At 40.8% G+C, this 16,761-nt stretch overlaps 3 protein-coding genes across 4 annotated transcripts; 1 reads left to right on the forward strand and 2 right to left on the reverse strand.

Moving 5' to 3' along the window:
- Positions 1-2,207: 2,207 nt before the first annotated feature.
- Positions 2,208-5,843, reverse strand: gpn2 (GPN-loop GTPase 2). 2 transcript variants are annotated; one of them, XM_018686394.2, is made up of 6 exons: positions 5,730-5,843; positions 4,847-5,380; positions 4,511-4,667; positions 4,238-4,398; positions 2,815-2,945; positions 2,208-2,611 (listed from the first exon to the last, which is right to left on the reverse strand). In XM_018686394.2, exons 2-6 carry the CDS (start codon positions 5,264-5,266, stop codon positions 2,539-2,541), a joined length of 942 nt encoding a protein of 313 aa, XP_018541910.1. In that variant the 5' UTR covers positions 5,267-5,380; positions 5,730-5,843; the 3' UTR covers positions 2,208-2,538. The 2 variants fall into 2 exon arrangements, with proteins under 2 accessions (XP_018541910.1, XP_018541917.1); XM_018686401.2 differs by lacking the exon at positions 5,730-5,843 and adding an exon at positions 5,495-5,723.
- A 214-nt stretch (positions 5,844-6,057) lies between these two features.
- gpatch3 (G patch domain containing 3) lies at positions 6,058-9,045 on the reverse strand. Its single transcript, XM_018686385.2, has 7 exons — positions 8,555-9,045; positions 7,449-7,906; positions 7,142-7,316; positions 6,875-6,934; positions 6,646-6,767; positions 6,428-6,555; positions 6,058-6,331 (listed from the first exon to the last, which is right to left on the reverse strand). Exons 1-7 carry the CDS (start codon positions 8,973-8,975, stop codon positions 6,148-6,150), a joined length of 1,548 nt encoding a protein of 515 aa, XP_018541901.1. The 5' UTR covers positions 8,976-9,045; the 3' UTR covers positions 6,058-6,147.
- Positions 9,046-14,246: 5,201 nt separating this feature from the next.
- nr0b2a (nuclear receptor subfamily 0, group B, member 2a) lies at positions 14,247-15,800 on the forward strand. Its single transcript, XM_018686373.2, has 2 exons — positions 14,247-15,122; positions 15,232-15,800. The coding sequence occupies exons 1-2, from the start codon at positions 14,588-14,590 to the stop codon at positions 15,471-15,473; spliced, it is 777 nt and encodes a 258-aa protein (XP_018541889.1). The 5' UTR covers positions 14,247-14,587; the 3' UTR covers positions 15,474-15,800.
- Positions 15,801-16,761: the final 961 nt, after the last annotated feature.

Genomic DNA, 16,761 nt, shown 5'->3' on the forward strand with positions numbered 1-16,761 from the left:
AACACTCTTCTGCTGAGTGTGGGGGGATGGGCGCGCAGGCTCCAGCTCTCTCTCTCTCTCTCTCTCTCTCTCACCCTACTAACATTGAACTACGCCGTACAGGAAAAAAAACGTCCAGACCTTATCTACCAGACAGAGGATGCGTGAACAGTTTCAAAGTCTCCCAACAATTATGAAAATGGGGCATTTGTTGTTTTTCTCTCTCTCTCTCTCTCTCTCTCTCTCTCTCTCTTTCTCTCTACCCCCATTTCTCAGTCAAATGAAGCAGACATTTTTGGCATCCACAAAACGCACAGAGGGTGTGTGCACAGCATTGAGCAGGGGTGGGATGGTAATGAGAAGTGTGTGTGTGCGTGTGTGTGTGTGTGTGTGTGTGTGTGCGCGCGCGCGCGCGAGACTCACGGAGTTTGTTTTTTCTTAAATACTGACATGCTAAGACATGGTAAGGTTTATGAGGCGTTAAATGGTTTGATTTGGTATTGATTAGAAATGAGGTTTTGGTTTTAAGTGGGACGAGGCTGCCTTTCGGTTTCTTTTCTCACTCTCTTTCCCTACAGACACACACACATGCACACACACAAACTGTCTCTGCTCTCTCTCTCTCTCTCACACACACACACACACACACACACATCTACCTCTAGGGGGCTTATAGGAAAAAAAGAGGCAGGAAGTACCAGTGAGAAGGCATACTTGATCACATGTACAAACATCGGAACACAATTTAACATTCTGCCTGACACACCCCCCTAATGCACGGAGAACATGAGCTTCGCAGGCAAGAAGCTGTCCACGTATAATTTCACAGCCACATCACACCACACAGGGTTAATGTGATTTCCCACATCAGTGCGAGCTCGCAAAGTGGATCACGCTTTATTTTAGTCCGACTACAACCCTGCATAAGAAGTGCGCGCACGCACACGATGCCATCGTGTTGTAAAGATGCGTGTATGACTGTGGTGTAGACTCGTGTTGTAGGATAAATTAAAATGCGGATGTTAGGTTTTAAACTGGGTTATACACGGTGGTGGAGAGAGCACAGCGGCAGCAGCAGTGGAAAAGAGTCATCTCCTCCCAAGAAATAACAGAGTTTTAGTTGCTTTTAGAAAGACAGAGGGTCTTCCATCCCAGAGACCAGACACAGGGCCAGTTGTGCAGAAACACAGATTTAATGTGGCTTCCTCTCCCCGCCTGACTTAATTTTTCTGCTCCGGCTCGCGGGAAAAGTCGGAGCAGACTTTTAAGGATCTGGAAAAAAGGATTTGCGAGCGCATGCGCCACCTGCTGGGCAAAAAAAAAAAAACACCCAACAATGCTACAAGGACTCGCTCTTGGCCAAAGTCATTACTACTTTTGATGTGTTGGTGATGTTTTTGACTCACTTCTTCTTTTGTTAAAAAAAATCTCCATGGACAGCTGTTATTACTAAGTAGCCCACAACTGCTTTAGATTTACGGGATAACACACTTTTTTCCATTTCACCCTACATGTTGCACAATATCTATTTTTATTCAGAATAGAAAGCTCTGGAAAATTGTCATTTCTGTTAAAAAAATATAATCTCTGTTTGACCTAAGACTATAACTGCTACTGTATTTTTTTAAGACATTCACATAGTCTGTGCTTAAAACTTAAATATAAACTGGTTGGATATTAAACTACATAGTACTCAACCTATACATGAGAAATATTGAAGTTTGTTCTATAATGTAAAAGATATAGTATTCTTGATGTAGTACACACTCTTGTACACACACACACACACATAAACACACACATGCACGCAGTCCAACAGCACTTGGATCTCTGAGGCACTGGCAGTTGTCAAGTTCCATTATATTCCACTGCATATCAAGGGAAAAACGCTGTCTGTTCTCTGTATCTTCCTGTCAGATATCCTGCGCACTAATACATGCACATGGCGGGAGCTTACACATGAGGAAAGTCCAAGTTCTCTGTTCTCGTTGCCATAATGTTCTGCACCAAATTATAAAACAAAAAAGAGGGAAATATTTTTATTTATGCTCGTAGGGAAGACAAAAACTAATCTCTGTGTTTATTGTGGTCACTTTATGGTTTCTGAATATCTATATACAGATCTGCACCGCTGGATGCTTACTATTGGAAATTACCAATAATTCATCAAAAATATCAGGTCCTCAAATATCTAACATAAAAAAGAAAAAAAACCAAGGGCCTTTAGGTTGCAGCTACTGAAAATATCTTTTATTGTTTTCTATAAAGACAACAGAAGAGAAAAAACAATTAATCACACTACTCTCTTTGATAACTAAAGCAAAGTTAAGCACTTACTCCCTTTCAGTCATTCATGTGATTTCCATGAGGTGTGGTGCAACCTTGGAGCATCTACAGCACCCAAATTTAGTTCCTGTTTCTCCACTGCTTTTGCAGAGAGAGAGACAGAGAGGTGGGCTCAGTATTCAGGCCAACTGAGATGGATGTTGCCAAGACTCCCCTGGTATACTCAGTGCTAAAAAGGCAACCAGTTTAGTCCTTTTAATTAAGCTTTGCAATTTACAGGTCCATCATTTCCTCCTCCACAGTCTTTCCACTGGTTTCAACATACCTCTCTTGCACTCCAAGAGTACTGGAGGGTCCGCTGTTAAGGAAAACGTAACAAAAATAACCCAATTCAGTATGTATATTGTAAGATTAAGGACAGCTGAATTCATCGTAAGTTAATGGAACCATCAGAGTATTCAGTTTTTCAGCCGCCTCCCGTCAATGCTAAGGTTTGATTTTAAACCAGATGAGTCAGAGTGAGTCACCACAGTGATTAGGAAAGGATACGAGTCAAACTGGAAGTCTGCCCCCACAGCAGCTGACATCATGGCCTGCAGATTCCTCTCCTCCAGGTCTCCAAAGCAGTAGCCGTTGGCTTTGTCCACTGCTCGTAAGACCTGAATCATGCTCTCTTTATCCTGTACACAGAAAACAGAGGCATTTTATCAGCGGGGGTTTTCCCTGTAGAAATTCACTGAAAATACCCACTGACAAAATATTTGTTGAGGAAACTCTCACTGAAACCATGCTAATCTGCAGTTTAAAGACAGAGTAAGCAGTATAAAACACACAAAGTAAGTATAGAAAGTATATAGAAGTAATCCTTTCATAAGCCTGTGTAATAGCTGATGTGTTTCAGATGTCCTAATTCTCTCTGCCTTTTTTTTCCTCTAACAGTCCAATGTACTGCATGAAGGCACCTTCCTCAAAAAGATTTTGAAACACTCTTGGAAATGTGGTAATGCCTCGTTTTTTGTTAATAAAGTCTTGGTACTCTGAGATAAACTACACATGCATACAAAGCCACAAAACCAAGAGCTTCACTGGCCTCCAACACTCAAGAGTTTAACATCTTTTCTTTCCCAAGGTCAAAAATGTTGTGTGTTTTTTGTCCTGTCAAATTTGCAGTGTTAAGCACCATTGGTAACCAAGGTAACTGGTGGCTGCTTAACTAAGTGAAGTAGAAAACAGAGAAATGGATCAAGGCTGCATTTCCCAGAGTGCTAACCTGCCATTTGTATAAATTACTGGTCCCATATGCAGTGATGGCAGAGCGGTCTAGACTCCTGTCTCTGGACACACGCAGGATCCAATCAGTCTCCATAAAAAAGTAATGTCAGGGAACGAATACAGTGTGCAGACAGCCCACTCCCTTTCTGCAGAAAATTGATCCGGTCTTCAATTTGAAATGCTAAGAGTGATTCATGATTATGACTGATTCGTCTTTTTGAAACATTCGGTTTTAAGTTTGCTTTCCAAACATGAAATTAGTTTTAATTAGTAAAAGGAAAAAAAAAAAATTTACAATCCTCCAGCCAGTTGTTCTGTGCGATTTCTGTATATGACAGAGTAATGTTTGATTGGTCAGGCTACATTAGGTCTGTGATAGCTCAAAGCAGACTTTATGCTCAGTAGTCACTGAGCAACAACATATTTCAGACAGACAGAGCTGTGTTTTTTTTCAGTGTCACAGAATAGCACATATATAATAATATCTACAAGACTACATGAATTACATTTCATCAGTTTTACTAATTCAAATTCAGAGTAATGATAACAACCATGTACGGTTAGCATCAGCACTAGCCTGAGCCACATTAGCCCTTATCTGAATCAGAAAATAGTAATTCAGTGGAGTTACAGCAATATTAGGTGGTTTTTGCTAGAATGTATGACCAGCATATTAAAATATTTTGAGCCTGAACTATACCTGTACATTGAGAGGCACAAAGGAGACAAGGCCATAATCCTGGACGACCTCCACCAGCTTTTCATTTAGATGGCGGAATCTTTTAAAGAAAGGATCTGCAGCCAGGTGATCAAGAAGATAGGTCAGATCCATGACCTCTGTGTAAAAGTCAAGGTTGAAGGCTGTGCAAGAATACAGACAAGGAAAAATTATTGGTGTGTGTCTGAAAAATACAATCCTCTGTCTGTGTGTCTAACACTTGTTTCATTTGAGGTGAAGCCAGAAGCCTCTTACCCAGTTTGCCATACTGCTCAATCAAGTCCATCTTAGAGAGGACATTGACGTGGGGGAGCTCCACATGCAGCATGGTGGACAGGGAGGTACACAGCACGGAGATGAACTTGGCTGGGTCAGCACAGTAATGAGAGTCTACAAGGTGCACTGCGGTCAGCTGAGAGTGAGAAAGTAGGGGAGAACAACAGTCATGAGGTGTGATTGTGGTCTAAAGGATCTAAAGGGGAAATCACTTTCATATTAAGTTAATGTATAATGACTGTGGCTATAATTTAAGTATCAGATGAATGCTCAGGGGACATGAGATCATTCCCATTCCTGAATGCATTAGCTCACCCTGAAATTCCACTTGGCCAGCTGTGAGAATATATTCTTTACTGAACTCTGGTGGGTGTAGAGCTCCACCTGTCCAGGACAGTCAAACAGGAAGTAGCAGTCACTGTGCTGTTTGAGCTTGCTCTCTAACCAGTCCAGATTTGCTTCAGCGTACTCCATACAGTAAAGGAGCCCACCATTGGGCCCAAGCTTCAAGCCCTCCATGACATCGTCCAGAGTAACCAACTCTGAGATGTCTACCGCACAGGAATATGGTAGTCCTTCATTAGCAGGGTCCATGTTCACCACGACCACCTTGCGTCCCAGGTGAGTCAGGAACTCTTGCATCCCTTGGCAGTAAGTGGTTTTACCTGAACCTGGGGGTCCAATGACCACTTGGCCGAAACGTAGAGAGGGGGTTGCTCCTTTCTGGCTGGACATGGTTTCAGCACCGAGGGAACTGATGGGCTATAGGTGGTGGTTCACATCCGAAGGGACCGGGATGTCAGAGGGGCCACATGTGCTGCACCGAGCAGGACATCAGCATCCAGCTTTCTGTTAGGTAGTAAGAGGCACATCAGACAGTGTCAGATACCAGCGCTAAACTAGATGAAGGTTAGTTCAGCCATCACTTCGGACTTAAAAGAAATAAAAATAAATTATGCTCACCTCAATATTTTTCACTCGTATAAACATTTATCAAAAAGTAAATACATCTCAACGGTCAACAACGTTCAAGTTTTACATTTAGGTAAGTTAACATTAATGAAGTGAGCTGGCTAACGCTATCTCGCTAGCTTCAGTTAAAAGTCTGTGTACGACACAAAACAACCGCTAGCGACAATTTTATTACACTGTTATAGACTTAAATCTGTAAATTTAACGAATGCTGATAAGTAATTACCATGTACCGCCGTTATGTTTGCAAGCGTGCAATACTCGAGCGCTAAAAGGCTAAGCTACTCTAAAGCACATCCGGGTTACGTTGCCGTCAAAATAAAAGCAGTGTTTTTCATGTTGTACGGAGTACAACACCAGCTAAAGATTTAGGTCGTAAAACTTCGTATATTCTTCCAACTAGACGCTTCTTAAATAATTAATATAGCCCATACGATTTCATACAAATATGCATAATCATAGGAAAACAAATTTTTATGTGACAGTGAGTCAGCAATCTGTTTTCATTTCATTGAATAAGCATGTCAAGAGTAAAGAGACAAACTCATCACAAGTGGAATGATTGAAAAATGTTTTAATATCAAAGGCAGACAAATAAGTAGTTAAAAAATAATTATATATACAAAATAAGAATTTATTTTATGTCATCTCCGTGGTCCAATGCTGCCACCTGGCTGCCAGCCTCTGTACTTCATACTGGTGTTTGGTTGGCGTCTGAGCAAAGTGTCACCTCTATCTATGTCTTTGGGTTTATCATACACTGTGGTTATGTGGAAATCTGTTCTGGCCTTTTTCACAGGATGTAAGACCAATTTCTCTCCATGATACCTGCAAAAACAAAAATTCAGAATAGCATAAGAAAAGCAGTCTATGACAAATCAAACATAACATACTAAAACTTGCAATTATATTTTGTCAACTCACCCAAAGCCTCTTTTGCAGTTAGGATGTTGGCCCTCATTCTCCAGGGCTTCAGGGATTCCAGGTTGACTGCTTCCCAACCCTTCACCATCCTTCCAGCCTTGCTTCTCCATCACACGACGGCCAACGCCCTACCCAGGGGAAATATATTAATTAAATAGCTTGTAGTGACTGAGGGAGACATTTTTGGAGCAAATAAAAGGTAGCCGCAATCTTCTTACCTTGGTGAACCTCTCAAAGCTGCCGATAGATTGACTGGATCCAGATCCATCTTCAAGACCCTCCCTCAGCCTCTTTTCGTACCGCATTCGAATATAGTCGCGGGCATCCATGTCGCCTCCATCTGTGAGAGGCAGAGCTGGGTTAAAGAATCTGACTCTGCAGGGATAATTTCATTTTTTGGCCTTCCTCAGTCAAGGTAACTGGAGATGTCCAGCAAACTTGAGATACCTTTATCATAGTAAACGCTCATGTCAACATCCCAGTCGTCTGCCGTTTGTTCATCAAAATCTGAAAGGACAAAGTGGCATAAATGTAATCAATATTTCAGCAAATACACTTCATTCAGTCAAAAAAAAAACACATAATTGTAATTTTAATCTATTTAGATCTTAACAGATTTTGCACAAAGTTAGTTGTACAAAATCTGTCTGGATGGCTGGAAAATACATTAATCTTCAATGTCTAGACTGTATGATTAATGTATCTTTTGCATACCTCCTTCTTCTTCCTGCCAGTACTGGGCATCAGTGTAGAACACCAGGCCCGAGCCGCCCTTTTCCCACTTCAGCTCGATCTCCTCCTCATACAGCCTCTCTTTGCTTCGCTCCTGGCTCGTTACATCATCATGTAAAGCTTCATGGCGCTCCCACTCCTCACAGCAGTCATCATCCTGCAATCAACAAGATGAATAATTGGCAAACCTCAGGGGATGATGATGATGACGACTATTTAGGCGGCCCTATATTACAGCCTACACATGCTAAGAACTGACAGGTATTGATGGATTTAACCTTATACCCACATCATCTGCATTTGACTGCGTGTTGTCGTCCTCCTCGTCTCTCTGCGGCTCATCAGTCTCTGTTGCTTCTGTGCTGTGAGCCGGCTTCCTCAATCTAGAGGGTGGAGCAACCAAAGTGCCTGGTCCCGCTATTTCATGTCCGGCAGCTGTTAATACGGTCTCCTCTGTGGCTGGAAGCGTCCAAGTGTCCTGATACTGGAAGGGTACGTTGCCGTAGCGGCGGTTGGAGCTGGTCTTGGGGAACGTGAGGCCCAACTTCCGGATGAGGCGCGGAGGCAGTCGGCAGGACTGGATGAGCTGGAGGAAAACTTTAACCGGTGTGCCCACATTCCCATTCTGCATCAGAGCGGGTGGATTCAGCTCAGGTAAGCTTTTGAGGTCAGCCTCTGTGAAACGCTCTGTTAACGAAACACGGTGCCGCTGTTCATACTTTGTTTTATAGGGGAATGATCCATCATCTGAAAGAATAAAGAAAAGTTTAGATGTGATAACACTTCAATGTCACAATTAAACAAGAAAAAAGACAACAATCACTTATGTAAAGAAGCCTTGGCATAGATTACATAATTCCCATACTTTTTTACAGTGATTATAACTTCACAAATACAAAGAGAACAGGGAAATGATGGGAAAGTGGTGCATTTAAGCCCTCGTAATATTTTCAGTACTGTTGGAGGTCTCACAAAAAACACATTTTGAAAATAACAGCCCAAATTAAAGCAGTAGAGGCCCAGACATCCAGACTGTTACTCTCTCAGTTAAATCCCTTTTGACTGACATGTGTTAATGTTAATGTCCTTAGCCTGTTTGTTGTATAACGGATAACCTCCATGTGCTTTTATATGCACTGTAATTGGGGTGTCATTGTAAAAGAGAGCTTTATCTTAATGGCCCTCCCTGTTATAAATATAGAGGTTATGATAATAATGATAAATCACTAGAATGGTAAATGGTAAAAAGTAAAATCTGCGGAGTGCCCCTTTAATATGGCACATCAGAAGTAGGTAAAACCCGTACAAGAGGAATGAAGTCTTTCCTAACGTCCTCACTAACAGTGGAGCTGAAGGCAGGCGGAGGTTAAAAAGCACGTACAACGTCTCACTAACCTTTGTCATGTGTAACTTTGATTTTTTTGATAACACAGCGCCTGGCCAGCCATGTCCCTTTAGAGTCAATCCAGTGATTCCCCGCATACATCCTGACGAACCTGTCCGCCTCTGTACCATGAACTGAGACGATACAACAGCACGACTTCACCGCCTGCTTCTTCACCGAGCTGCTATTTGAGACCTGGTCGGTCCCCGAACAGTTGGAGCTGCCCGTCTTCTCTTCACTGTCTCCACACACGGCGTTTTCGGGTCCCTCGGACTCTCTGAGAACCCCCGGCCGATGACGGTAGTGAAAACACCGAAAACCTCCGCTTTCTATGAACTGACTGAAATAATTCCTCAGGTCCGCTGAGCGAAAGGCTACGGGAATATTGCTAATTGCAAAATACACGGGAGCTACACCTTCGCTGTCCGCCATGATTGTTTATCGCCTGAACAACAAACGTCATCTGAACGACTTCACAAACAACGTCACATCCGGTTCCCGATACATTAGAAATACTAACCAGCTTACTTACATTTTATAACAACAGTCGGTAACACCGAGCATATAGAGTCAGAATATAGACATTTAATAACTATAATGTTGTGAGCTGATATAAGCACATTTTTAAGTCTTAATCTATATATTTGTAATCATTTACAATCTTTTCTACGACGACATATTTTATTTTATTACAACTGTTTTTTCTTTTTTACTATATTGTCAGCAGCTTCCACTTAAGAGCGTCCACAGGAGGAGTCTTAGTCGTTGACATATAATAATTAATCATATAATACATTAATAAACACATTAATTCATCATACATTCTTACTTCTATAAATGCTAATGGGCACTTTTACCCAGTAGTGAACTGTCTTCCATGGCTGAAGAATGGAGTATGATTGATAGTAAATAGAGACACATCAAAACAAGGACACATGGCTATAAAGGTAAATAAACACTGAGGATTTTCACATCAACCAGAGTTCAATTTTAACATGGTAAAATCTGTACAGTCTTTTTCTTTCTCTCTTTAATTCTTAATTATTTGTTATTTCTGTGCTGTTCTCATACATGTCAAAGCAAAAAAACAAGGAAGGAGTTATACAGATAGAGGATATTTATCTTCATCTTCAGTGATACTAGTATATCACAATATGTCATCTTTAGTATCAAACCACCCATTGTGAACAATAATAATGACTCTCTGACGGTTTTACTGTATCTACATGTGCACTATTATTTCTATGTCTTCAAGACCTTTTTGCGAACTAGTCCAAACTGAATTTCCAAGAAATATGTTTGCACAGATAAAAGATAAAGTGACAGTGATGCAGTTTGACTGGGAGCAGCTCAGCCCACACAGTGTCTCCTTCAACCTTACAGGCCACATCAGTGGTGTCAGACCCAATCTGCTCTCTGACAAAGCAACAAAGGAGCAAAAATGGGAGATACCTATGAAGAGATTCCCCTTCCTGGACGACTTCATTTTACAAAACATAAACTAGTAACAATGTAAACAGAACATTGATAGTGAGCTCTCCTGCACTGTTGATTACATTCAATGTTAAAATGTTAAAAGGAGAAATAAAACCATGAGACTCAAATGACAGTTACAAGAGCAGCATTCTGGCTCAGTTTTTAACTTTACATATCTATTTTTGATTTAGGCAAAAGGCAACAAGATAAGTATGAGACTCTTTAACATCACAGAACGGACAAAACACAATGTTACAAAAATACTAAAGTGTTTCACATCACCAAATGTTCTTCAAACCTCTTTCAGAGAAACATCGAAGGAATATTGTAGGTTCATTGACCCAGAGGCTAGCTCTTTAACCTTCACCTCAGCTTTTATCATTGTGTTTTGATAGTAATGGGCAATAAAACTAGGCCTGGGTGTCTGAACCCTGACATCACTTTACACACCATATTACACACTTACTGTGCATTAGTCATAGCAATCCTGGCTCATGGAAGTCCCACACTAATCCTCAAGAATGTCAGATGTGGAAAGAGAAAAAAGTTGTGTTGAAACTACCTTAATTTTACAGATATTATTATAGTTGTAAGTCAGAAATGAGATGACATCTTTACACAAAGACACACACACACACACACACACACACACACACACACATACACCAAAAATACTCGTCACAAAAAAGATGCTGTCATGAGTTAGTGCCATGGAGTTTTTGCCCTTTGGAACTTAATAAAATTCAACTCTGGGGCTTGGTATTGTTGATACTTTTTTTTATACCAGTGCCATAACACTAATAATATTTTTTTATATCTCACATCAAGGAACATAAAAATGTTGTTTTTTTTTTTTTTTTACAAAACCCGTTCATTCTATTCGACTATAAAATCACATTTTTAACATGCCTCAGTGCCTCTTAATGCAACGATAGGAGAACGTTGCCTAAGTGAACAAGCAGTCAGTGCCAGCTCTCTGTGCAGTACTTGATAGTTTTTAATACACTTTTAGCTTTATCTTAATTTAGTATGTGTGCTTTTCCAGGTGCAGCAGGGTCAGTAGAGTATGTCACTGTGAAAAAAAAAAACATCCAGCAAGATAGACAATTTAATTATTATTGATTTCTCCCCTAGTGATTTATGAATTTTGTCAACAGGAAGGTCCAAAAATTTGATTGTTTGAAAATGTATGTACAGCATTCTAGGTCTGTCTTACTGCACATGAATTTGTGGTATTATCCCTGTAAGTCAATAACATACATTAATTTTACAGTGATCCTGACAGAACTACATATAAACACGTGAACTGAATTCCAACAATTTGAACTCCAGGATAATTCAATAATTTTTCCCCGAGGATTGAAACAACCCCACAAATGACCGTCATCATTGGGTCGATGACCTCGTGAAAAATGAACCTTGGTTATATTAGCAGTAGGTCAAGGTCAAGTGTCATGTTCCAGACTCAGTGTGTCCTATTATGTGCACACATGAAATGGACGTACTCAGAGTCCAATGACCTAGGAAAACTTAAACCAGAGGAAAAACAAAAGTCAATATTTGGAGGAAACCTTACAAGACAAGCGAACTTTGTTTCAGCAGATGAGGGATACGTGCTCTCTTCAGAATGATCCAATGATTGTCCTGTGATTGATATTACAGTCAATGGCTTTGATGCATTTTTACAGTTTATTTGTATTTTAAATATAATTATAGTCAATATTCAGGTGACAGCCATTACATCACGCTTCATCAGACCTAGACCATTTCACTTCCTTGATCTACAGCAGTTGTTCTACTTCTAGAATGAAGGACACTTTATTTTTACTGTCTTAGTGGAGATAAGTGTCTGTCCTCCGTGTCCGTCTCTGCCTGCTCCTAACCTCTATAAACACAAGCCTTATCACATGCATTTACAATTGTCAGCATGTCTCATGAAGCCCGAGGCCTGCTGAGTGCATTGTAGGTCACTTTGCAGAAAGTACCGCATTCTCAAAGATAACATAATCTGTTTCATCATATATTTGAAGCTGTGGTCCGTCTTGATTTAGCTCCTGTGTGTGTGCATGGACATGTCCGGTCTCCTGTGAATAATCACTGTGTGTCATAATGAGATCATACCAGGAAAGAAAATGAGGCAATGAAACATATTCCACAGTATTCTTTGAAGGGATGAGTAAAGAGAATGACGGAGTAAAACAAACACTCGGTGACTGGTGCTGCCAGTTGTGTCTGGCATGTAATCTCTTTATTGCAGTCATTCACCTCACAGACTAACCTTGACCCCCGATGCTCCGTGGTTCAGGTCTTCCTCTGGAACTTCCACCCTGTGATGGTTTTCAGGCTTCTTGGCTTGCACAGCAGATGTCCAGCAAAAATATAACATATACTGTATCATCTGTCACCATACAATGTGATAAACAGATTTTAGTAGGTTCACAGTGCCAAATGTCCCGACCAGGGGGGTGTGTTTTTGAAAATATGCTGTTTGTTTATTTGTGACAATAATAAAGTAATTTGCTTATCAGTGTCAAACCTCTGTGCCAGGCACCAGGAAGATAACATATTAGGATCAACTCAGTTAAATGAGGAGGGGAACGTTGTACTACCTGTTACAGACGCCATAAACTGAAATTCCTTGAATTTTTCATGTTTCAGGATAAAATACAACAATTTTACAAAGTCAATCTGAGACACACTAAAGCTCTGTAACGACGAAGGACGCTGTCTGAAGTCATTCCATTGACAGTGACGGAAAGGCTCAGTCTGTCCACAGTATCTGTTGAGCCAAAGACTGAACAAATTTCAGCCTCGTGACTAAAGCAAAAAAGTAAAACAAAGTTGGATTTCACATTACTGTACCCAAATGCAAATTTATCTAAAATTACGCATGTTGTTTTAACTATTTATTCACAATAGCACACAAGGAACTTGCGCATGAAAAAAAAAATACAGCAAAATGACGATGGAAGTGTCTTCACATTGTGGTATTTCATCTGTCTTTAAACTGCACTATGTGTGAATTATTTTTCATGATGATATATTAACATCGTCATGATATTTTTAGAAGACTGGGCAAAGCTGCAGGGCTGTAGCTATACCATTATGGACACTGTGGTCAATAAGCTCTATCCCCTTCCTTAAATTTGGGGTATTTTATGCCTATATTAGATATCCAATAATTGCAACAACCAGGGGACAAATTATATTCTACAGGTAAAAACTTATAGTACACAGTGACTGATTCCACTATTTTTAGACATTCTAGCTGCATATCTCTATGGAAGGTAATGCTGGTCAGCCGGTCCACCACTTTGGTCTAGACTAACATATCTCAATAACTATGACATGGAGTGCTATCAAATTTTGTACAGACATTCATGTTCCCCAGAGGATAAATCCTAATCACTTTGGTGATCCTGTGACTTTTCCTTTAGTATGCGCCATCATACATTTTTGTGAAGAGTCTCAACAACAATTGGATGGACTGATCAAAACCCTCTCATGTCCCCTTTAAAATACTGACTTCAATTCCTTAAATTCTTTGTGTAGCGCCATCATTAGGTCAAAATTTTAATTTGTCCAGTACTTTGATTTATGACCAAATATCTGCAAAACTAATGACATTCCCATCAGCCTCAGCTGTGTTTGATGTTAATAAGGAAATATTAACATGCTAACTCTAACATGAGCATGGTAAACATTACATCTACTTAGCATCAGTATGTTAGCATTGTCGTCGTGAGCATGTTGGCACGATGATGTTTGCAATTTGTGCCTTAGTGCAGTCTCTAGTAGTGTAGTAATAAGCCACTAGACTTCTTCAACTCTGTATATTTAAAATCTATTGTGTGAATAAATAAAATATCAGCAGTCCAAATATATAACAGGATGATTTCTTTTTGGTCTGTGGTCAAACTCTACAGAGGGTGATAAAGGTTGTGTTAGGTGGCTGGAGGTGGACTAAAGATTTCTAAAATTCTGGCAACATATCTGTAGAGCTGTTAGGCAAGCCATGTTGACTGATATAAATTTATTTCATCAACATCAAAGGCAATATTGTGAAAAGAGATTGTATTAGGCACTTTCATAGAAACAACCAAAATGTGCTGTTGTAGGGATTACAGAAAAAAAAAGAGGACTTAACATACAGGTCAATGCCCTCTCTCTGCTGTTGCCTCTTTCCAACTCTCCAGGTGTGAGCTGGCAGAGTGCAGGGACACAGTTTGGGGCTGATTACCTCTGCAGTCCTTGGTAGCTTGGTACTGCCTGGGTTAATGACACCAGCGACGAGATAAGGCCCAACCCTCTTGATATCCAGGCGTTACTCCACCAGCTCCCTTTCATTGAGAAAAGCTTATTGGTTTCCCAGGGTTATTCCAGCAGTCACCTGGCAGAGCACACGGTTGTTTTTCACGGAGACTATATTGACAAGTCAAGGTCCACTGAGCGGGGTGGGTTGGCCCTATAAATACAGGGACACTGGCGTTAGCAGCAGCAGTACTCACAAGCTCATCCTATGAGAGGACACTTGCATTTGACTACGCAGATCTACACCAAGCTACAAAATGGATAATGAGTGTCATTGTTCAGCCAACAGCGAAAGGCTTTCAAACCCTATTCTCTACAACATCCTGTGCCAAATGGATAACAGCAAACCAAGACAAAACAACTTCAACTACAATTCAGTACCACATAGATGCAACTGCGAGCTACGACGGACAGTGTGCCTGAAAAGGCCAGCTGAGATTTGCAAAGAAGCTTCAGCAGTTCTGGTTAAAACCGTCCATTTCATGAAGAACTTGCCTGCTTTTAACCAGCTGCCACCAAACGACCAGTTCTCACTTCTAAAAAGCTGCTGGGCGCCGCTCTTCATTTTGGGTCTGGCCCAGGAGCATGTGGACTTTGAGGTGATGGACACCCCCACTGACAGCATGTTGAAAAAGATTCTGCTGAACCGTCAGGAGAGCCCTGAGATGGAGAGGGAGCAGCCCACCATGGCCGGTGTCAGCAAACTCAAGTCCTGCCTCAAAAAGTTTTGGAGTTTGGATTTGAGTCCAAAGGAGTACGCATATCTCAAAGGGACCACAATATTTAATCCAGGTTTGTTTTGCTCTGTAAATACAAAAAGTTTGGTTCTCAGGGGTCAATTTTAAATGCCTGCTGTCCGGCTACTGTGCAAAAACTCATTTCTTGTCTTTGCTACCAACAGATGTTCCAGATTTAAAGGCAGCTCTGTTCGTCGAAGGCTTGCAACAGGAGGCTCAGCATGCCCTCAGCGAGGTGGTCCAACTCCTGCGCCCGGGGGACCAGGAGCGCTTTGCTCGCGTCCTCCTCACAGCCTCCGTGCTGCAGAGCATCACGCCCAGCCTCATCACCGAACTCTTCTTCCGGCCCGTGATAGGCCAGGCCGATCTGCTGGAGCTGCTGGTCGACATGCTCTTCTGCAGATAGGAGGAGGTGGAGGACCTCATGTGACTGTCCTGGACAAAAGTTGAATTTTTTAACAGCAGCGATGCAGAACTTTTTTGTCAACCTCAGCAATGTTCCCTCATGAAATGAAGGAATGCCTAACAAAAAACAAAAACAAAAAAAACCACTTATGATTGAGCCAACAAACATTGTGGATTAGTAAACTATGAATGTATTATTGAAGCTGAGGTCACTTTAGCCCAGTCTGAAAAGATTTTATCTGCTGTATCCACTGTTTGCTTTAGTGTTGTAAATATGTTTTGTCTGCATTTACAGAACATTTCAAATAAATATATTTTTGTACGTGAATGTGTCTCTGGCTTTTAAAAAGACTCACAACAAGCCAAATCTGACATAATATTTGTTTAATACACCTGACAGTGACACACTGTTCTGAACACCTTCACCCCTACAGTTCATTTATTTGGCAGGTCTGTCATTACTGTCATGCTGAGCAGCCAAGTATTGCTTAAGCTCATTTATTTTGAATTCTTGTCCAGATGATTTTGATAAGGAAAGTAACCCCCCCCCACTTCATATTTCATTTTCTGACCACAAATGGTGTAGCATTACAGCCCTGTTGTTTTCCAGAGGTACTTTGTCTCCCTCTCATGGAAGTTAGTAAAGATCATGTATTTACTCAGGCAAACTACAGAAGAGCAGAAGCCTTAAAAGTGGACCTGAGGCACACAAACATTTAAGAAAATAAAAGCCCTAAACAAAGCAATCATCACATTTTTAGTACGCAAAAATTAAATGGAAGAAATATCTGCATGCTAAATCAAGTGTCCTAAAAATCTCAGGTTGCTGTTAACAATCTTTACACTATGATACAGAACAAGCCCTCCTGAATCATCCTAGCCTGTGGTATGTTAGTTGTGAAACAGTGAGCCTTCACATGACACCTCATACAGGTAAAACAGGAATGTGTTGGTAGGGGCAGAGAGCCATAGGAAATGGGGTTACACAGGGCAACTGCGACACAAACAGAGGAAAATCTAAAAGCTCAACATCTGGTGGATAATTTGCTCTTTTCTAGTTTACTGGGATTTGTTGAGCAGAGAATGTTTTGAGGGTTTTTTTTTCTCGATACGAATAACTAGAAAGTATTTTTGTCTATTTTCAAAAGAATAGTTTTCCATGAATGTTTTAGAGTTATTTCTTGATGCTAATGCAGCTGTCTGCCTTATTCTGTCCTGCTTCCAGATGCTCACTTAATTTCTTTATGTTTTAAGGTTGAAAATGAGACAATACTGCACAAAACAAACAC

The sequence above is a fragment of the Lates calcarifer genome, linkage group LG15 (assembly GCF_001640805.2).
Source record: "Lates calcarifer isolate ASB-BC8 linkage group LG15, TLL_Latcal_v3, whole genome shotgun sequence".
Taxonomy (NCBI): domain Eukaryota; kingdom Metazoa; phylum Chordata; class Actinopteri; family Centropomidae; genus Lates; species Lates calcarifer.